Source organism: Pimephales promelas, chromosome 2, assembly GCF_988280905.1.
Source record: "Pimephales promelas chromosome 2, fPimPro1.hap1.1, whole genome shotgun sequence".
Classification (NCBI taxonomy): domain Eukaryota; kingdom Metazoa; phylum Chordata; class Actinopteri; order Cypriniformes; family Leuciscidae; genus Pimephales; species Pimephales promelas.
In genome coordinates this window covers 18,672,059-18,678,723 of record NC_142770.1, presented here as the reverse complement: position 1 = coordinate 18,678,723, position 6,665 = coordinate 18,672,059, and the positions used below count along the sequence as shown (strand labels likewise).

At 37.3% G+C, this 6,665-nt stretch overlaps 1 protein-coding gene across 1 annotated transcript; it reads left to right on the top strand.

Moving 5' to 3' along the window:
- Positions 1 to 2,902: 2,902 nt before the first annotated feature.
- On the top strand, positions 2,903 to 5,389 carry lsm3 (LSM3 homolog, U6 small nuclear RNA and mRNA degradation associated). Its single transcript, XM_039672827.2, has 4 exons — positions 2,903 to 3,057; positions 3,265 to 3,375; positions 3,797 to 3,892; positions 5,098 to 5,389. Exons 1-4 carry the CDS (start codon positions 3,037 to 3,039, stop codon positions 5,176 to 5,178), a joined length of 309 nt encoding a protein of 102 aa, XP_039528761.2. The 5' UTR covers positions 2,903 to 3,036; the 3' UTR covers positions 5,179 to 5,389.
- The last annotated feature ends 1,276 nt before the right edge of the window (positions 5,390 to 6,665 follow it).

Below are 6,665 nucleotides of genomic sequence, written 5' to 3'. Positions count from 1 at the left end.
TTTTTTAAGTGTATTTGTTTTTTCAGTACAAACAATGAGACAATTGAAATGTTGAATTCATATTTCAAGATGAATAAAAAAAATAATTAAATTTCAGACTTTCTATTGATGGTTTACACAAAAGTGACATTTCACTATTAGGAAAACATTAGATTTAAAAAATAAATTTCTTGTTTTACTACTCTACGGGCACACATATTGTCCATGACAGGGTGGTACAAGAAAGACCCCCTTGCCTGAATAAAAAGGATTATATTATTAAGGATTTTGTTCCTGAGGTGAGAAAATATGTTGTTGTTTTTTTTTGGAGGATTAACATATCCTTAAAGTTGTAAGTAAAAATAAAGCTAGTTTGTAATGACAATTTGGAAAATTACAACATGGAAATGGCACCCGTTTCATAGATGACTCAAAACACTATTAAACGTGTTGCGGTCATGGGCTCATCTGCTTTTCTTTAGACCTAACTTACATTGTATGTTTTACTAATAAGGTGTTTACTGAATTTAGTGTTTTAATATCACTGTCAGTAGCCAACATTAAAGCAAAGTTTTTCCCCATGATAAGCCTTTTAGAATGTCCCCTCAATTTCTATTGACCGCGCATGTCTGTGTAAAATAGGTTATAGAAGTAGGCTATACAAGCAGCTAATTTTTGTCTGAAATGTAAATTACTCGATTTATTTATAAAACATTTGATTGCTTAATTAGTAATTGCAAGCCTCAAGAATTTATACCACCAAAGAAGGTTGAAACGTGTCTCCTGCCCCCATCATGTGGACATTAGCTACAAGAGCACATTATCTTTCTTGAGAATGGCATTACTAAACCATGTAGTAGGCTACATAAACAGTAAAAGATCCACTTAATATTTAGATTCTGAAAAATACATTGTTTTACCATGTCTCTGTGACATTATCAGGTCGCATGTAGTCCTAACATTTGCTGTGTCCCAATGTGAAGGCTGCGTACTTCGAAGGCTGTAGACTTCGAAGGATGCAGTCTATTTGGCCTTCGAAGGACGCTTCATGTAGCCTTCGTGGGATTTCCTAATTGCGCAACCAGGTGTTCCCTATTACTGCTCCTGGCGCCAAACAACGGAGCGAGAGTACAGCTGCCACCCTGATCATTCATTTAATGAAACTGAGTAAACAGCTATGGAGAAAGGCTATTGTCATTTTGTTGTTTTATATTTTACTGGAAATTTTATGTTTTATATTGTCCTGTCTTTAAATGAGGGGCAATATATATAAAATCACATAATTTCAATTCACATAACCACTAAAAAAATATTTCGAGTCATGTATTTTCGGCTCAAGAGTTGGCCAGAGCTGGTTTAATGCTAGAGGCTGCGTCCTGAATAGCCAGATTACACTGTAAACTGTTCAAATATTGGGTGTTAACCTACGTAAATATTGTAATGAAAATAGCCTAAAAAATAATAATGATAAAACATAGGCACATATATAGCCAATAGCCTATTCAAATGTTAATCGTACCATACGATTTTGTAGGGTTTTCTTTTTATTGTCTAAATGGACCATGGTGAATATATTTATACAGGCTGTCAATCCTATTTGAATATTTTAAACCAAATATAAAAAGTCCAGTGCAAACGTACTCCCGCTCGTCGTCGTCAGCTGTCAGTCACAGTTGCTAGGCGACAAGAACAATCCTCCGCAGGCTAGACCGGTCCGAGCGCTTCAGGTGCGCACTTTGATATGGGACGAAGTTAAAGTTAGCAACAATTTGTTAATATTGTGACAATGGACCAACAATTTGTTACTTTAATTTTTAAAATAACCAGTGGGAGAATGTAAGGAACTTCATACTGCGATAGTATTCATGTACAAATGTGAAGTAGCCTACTTTTTCCCTCACAGGACCACAACACTACACATTTTACATTAAACGACACAAAACAAAAGTAGCCTATATTATAGTTTAAATGTATCAACCTTGCAAACACTCACAGACCCTTACAAAAATAAACAAATATCCAGAGCCATGAATTCTCTTTTGTGTACACATTTAAAGTTGCATAAAATAATGAAATAATGAATAATAAAGAAATACAATGTACAAGAAATGCAATACAAGGCTATAAAAGCCGTTTTCGCATTTCCACTTGACAAAACCATGCAATGCTGACGAATGAGTTAAGATGAATAATAAGAAGGACAAAAACGAAAAAAAAAAAACTTTTGGCTCTTAACACTGGTTTCTCTGGCTATTTGAGTAAATAAAAACATAATACTTTTACATTTAAATGTGAATTTGCCGTCCACCACTGAACTCTCGGCCACCCTTTTTTTAAATAAAAATGCTGTCGTCACCCGCGCAATGATTTATGGGGTAGGATCGGGTAGGATAGTCCGCGAAGTGTCCATTTATGTATCCTTCCTTTCACGGGGAAATGAAGTGTGCATTTGGCGTCGCTTTTGAATTAGGTAAGCCTTCGTCGCGCTGCAATGACGCAACCGGCCTTCGAATACGGCCTTCGGAGGATGCATAACTAAATTGGGACAGCCTTCATCCCACCGCGATGACGCAATCGGCCTTTAAATGCGGTCTTCGCGGATGCAGCCTTTGAATTGGGACGTACTTCGTCGCGCGGCTGTGACGCAATCGGTCTTCAAATACGGCCAACCGTCCTTCAAATACGGACTTCGGAGGATGCAGCCTTCACATTGGGACACAGCTAATGTGTTACTTGTTACTTTTCTCAACGCTAGCCAGAATGGACCAATCACAGACGTTTGAGGTTACTGAACACATTTTTTAAAAAGTGTTTTTAGAGGGATTGGTTGAGCAAATGTTCATTTAAATTTCAGCTAACAGTAGTTAAAACGAATACATTTAAATTGTTATAGTAGATTTTATACACACTTCACACATAAGACACAAACTGTTGTAAGATTTGAATGCGACTCAAAGGCGGACTCAGTTGATGGGCCTTCGCGCGCCCTCTGGAGGAACGCGTTGGTTTAACAGGAAACATATTTCCCGCCCAAAGCATTTCGGGTAACTTTGAAAGATGGCGGACGACGCTGAGCAGGTATGATATTTTGTTGCATTTACAAGAATTTTTTGAATTGTTTGATAATAGCGGAGCTGAAACATATCTAGTGTTTTCATTCATTTCTCTCCGAACACACGAGTACGTCGAGGCAGAAAATATTCAGCAGGTCTCAGACGGTTGCTCCTATGGTCCTCCATTACAATTATAAAGCCTATAGTTATATTACTGAAATTTAATTTTCAGCAACAAACCACCAATACTGTTGAAGAGCCTCTGGATCTGATCCGGTTGAGTCTGGATGAGAGAATATATGTGAAGATGAGGAACGACAGAGAGCTGCGCGGCAGACTGCACGTGAGAGCACACACACATAACACACATATATAACACACACATATATAACACACACACACACACACACACACACACTGAATGACAGCATTCATTCGGTACTTGTGTGCAGTTTTCCTTCATTTCAATTCTGGTGAATGTATATAATGCACAACAACACAATTATATACGAAACTAAATTTCCAGTGGCGTTATTTAACAACACTGGCTCAAAATTCATGCTCTACAAGATATAACTTAAACGTTATATGACACGACAGCATATTATATTTGCATTGTGTGTACAGTATTTATACACCATGCTGAACAAAAATGACTTGAAACATCAATGCCAATGCTTTGCATCACCAAAATTGTTTTGAAATTGTTTAACTGTGCCTGATCAAATACTACATTATGTGATATCAAACATATTTTACATTAGGCGTATGACCAGCACTTAAACATGATCCTCGGCGATGTTGAAGAGACCGTGACGACCGTGGAGATCGATGAGGAGACGTACGAGGAGATTTATAAGGTAACTGCTGCTGATGTCCTCCATGTTCATGTTCTCTTTAGATATTAAACTGAATGACAGTGAAGAATCCTAAAGGGTTTTGCTTCAGTCTGTTGCATCATGCATAAAAAAATTATTATAAACCTTATATTGTGGTAAATAGAAAGTACAGCAGATATCAATCAATGTAACAGCAGAAATTAGGGAAAATAGTAAAATATTAATGCCATTCCTGATGTAGGATTGGGACACTCCTTAATCTGCACGACGCGGCGCTGAGCTTCTCGTCCTGTGTGCGACCCCCTTAGAGCGCCCGCTCCTGCAGAGATGGCAAACAATCAAATAAAAAAACAAACGGTCTAATTATAGACTTTAAAAAATGCGCTAAACTTGGCACTTAAAAAAAAAAGAATAGTTTATTTATAGTTCGAATACAGATATTTCACGTCATGTTCGAATGCATATTAGAATATCGAATAAAAAGTGACAGCCTTAGTAGGGTTGGGTATCGTTTGAATTTGAACGATTCCGATTCCTTGTTTCGATTCCGGTTCCTAACGATTCTCGATTCCGATTCTTTTAAGAGGCAGGGTCAAAAAAGTTTAGCTAACCTTGCTAACCAACGGCCTTTCTGAAGGAAATACTCCTTCTGTAAGAATACTCCTTTTGTCACAAATTTTGCATTTTGCCGAGATTTCGTTATTTTTAGAAAAGTGAAGCCACACTTTGGACCGCCGACGTAAGCTACTCATGTTCGACTCGCGCGGTTATGCCAACACTTCCGGTAGACGCTTCTTCATTGGTGGTGTTCAACGGTTTCTTCTTCCGCTCGGCGGACTGTGAATATCGAAACGAGGAATCGAAATTTTAACTTTTGAACGATTCCGGGAAAAACTAAAAGTTAGTCTCGGTTCCAATCGATACTCGATTCTCGATACCCAACCGTAAGCCCTAGTCTCGGTAGCTCTGTCCTGCCGACAGGACCTCACACGCCTGATGGCCAGGTTTGAGCTTTCTGGGCTTTATATTAGGGGCAGGATGCCAAAAAGTGAAGCTCTGTTTCCACTTGATTCTCTGTCTGTCTGTTCTGTGAGGTTTCGAGTTTTCATTTCCAATAGCTGCCTATAAAGTCATTGCCTGATAAGGCAATATGAATAATGACATGAATTGAATTGAATTAAAGCCATCTATCATTGTGTTGACATGCATAACCCGTCTGTTTTCAGTCAACGAAGCGGAACATCCCCATGCTGTTTGTCCGAGGCGATGGAGTCGTGTTAGTGGCGCCGCCGCTGAGGGTCGGATAAATCACTTCCCCGCAGAATTAAGTTTTGGACTCTAAATTCTTCAAGTGTGTGGACTATTAAGTGGATGACGTTTTCGTTTGGGAACCGCAGAGTTGTAAATCTGTTTATTTGTCAAGTCGACCTTTCGTTTTATGTTTGGAAAGCCCGTATTGGCAGTTCATTTGCGCCATATATGTTTTTTTGACACTCATTAAAGTTCTTGGAAGTTTGATTTTTCCAAATGACTGCTGTGTTCACTAATGTAATAAAGTTCATGTTATGATTTGTCATGCAGAAAACTTTCTGCCAAACATCTGCTGTGTTGGTCTACTATTACGCACTGTAAGCACATCATTAATCAATCATTGGTCATAAGGTGGAGGAGCCTGGTTATGGGAACAAAAATGCATTTATTTGTGTTTAGATTTATTACATTAAATTTTGAATTTGCACAACCCCTAACAAGACATGGTGGTGTTAAAAATAAAAATTTAGATGAAGTAGGAGGCTCTTTCTATGGGAATGTCGATTTTTCTGTCCCTACCCTTTACAGAAATATTACTAGAGCCCGACCGATACAAATATTTTTTGGTTTTAAAATCTGATATGCCGGTATATCGGCCGATATTTTTTATTATTTTGTTTTTCCGAAAACGCGCAACTAAACATTAATATTATTATAACTAATTTAGCTTCACTCGGCTTATTTAACAGCAGCAAAACTGGACATAAGACACAAATTCTGTCATGCTTAATTGATTTAAGAGAACTGATGGGGATGTTCTTTTAATTGTTATGACCAACTCAACGAGTGTTGCCAACAGGAACGGTGTAGAGTGCCCTCTGGTGGACAAACTATACAACTCCAACACTAATGGCATGGTTCAAGCGTGTTTCGTCCGTTTTAATTTTTTTAATTTTGAAATATTAATTTATCGGCCATTATAACTGCCGATACCGATAGTTCGGAAAATGCCTAATATCGGTCTGGCTCTAAATATTATGCTTGAAAAACACTTCAAAATAAACAATTTATGTATTTTAAATTGAAACACTGTTATTTGAACAATTACACCTTGAGCCATCAATGTGGCAATATTTGTTTTTTAATGAATTATATAGAATTCCTTTCACCACAGAAGTGCTCGTCCCCAGTCAAGCTTTATTTTGAGGTCAAAAACAGGTTTTTCTACCATTTAAAATACAGTAATGTATACATAACTGTCAAATATACCATGCAAATGACATAAAAAAACTAAACTAAATGCCGAATAAATATAACATATCATGAAAGTAGTAGTCCCCTGGGGTGTCGTTGTTACGTTTAACAAATATCTCTTATTTTGAAAGAAAATTGACTTGCTTTTTCCTACTTCCCGAATAGCTATGAAGAAAATCAACTGTCTGTAATCTTCTCATTTATCTCATGATTTCATTTGAAGCTTTTAGTGGAACTACTCTACTTTATTGTTAAGGAGTTGTAGAAAAAATACAATTAAACTTCTTAA

Excerpts from the sequence above, each read along its gene's own strand:
- lsm3 (XM_039672827.2), top strand. The coding sequence starts at position 3,037 with ATGGCGGACGACGCTGAGCAG. Across the intron at positions 3,058-3,264 it reads TGGCGGACGACGCTGAGCAG|CAACAAACCACCAATACTGT; the intron begins GTATGATATTTT and ends TTTAATTTTCAG. Across the intron at positions 3,893-5,097 it reads CGTACGAGGAGATTTATAAG|TCAACGAAGCGGAACATCCC; the intron begins GTAACTGCTGCT and ends GTCTGTTTTCAG.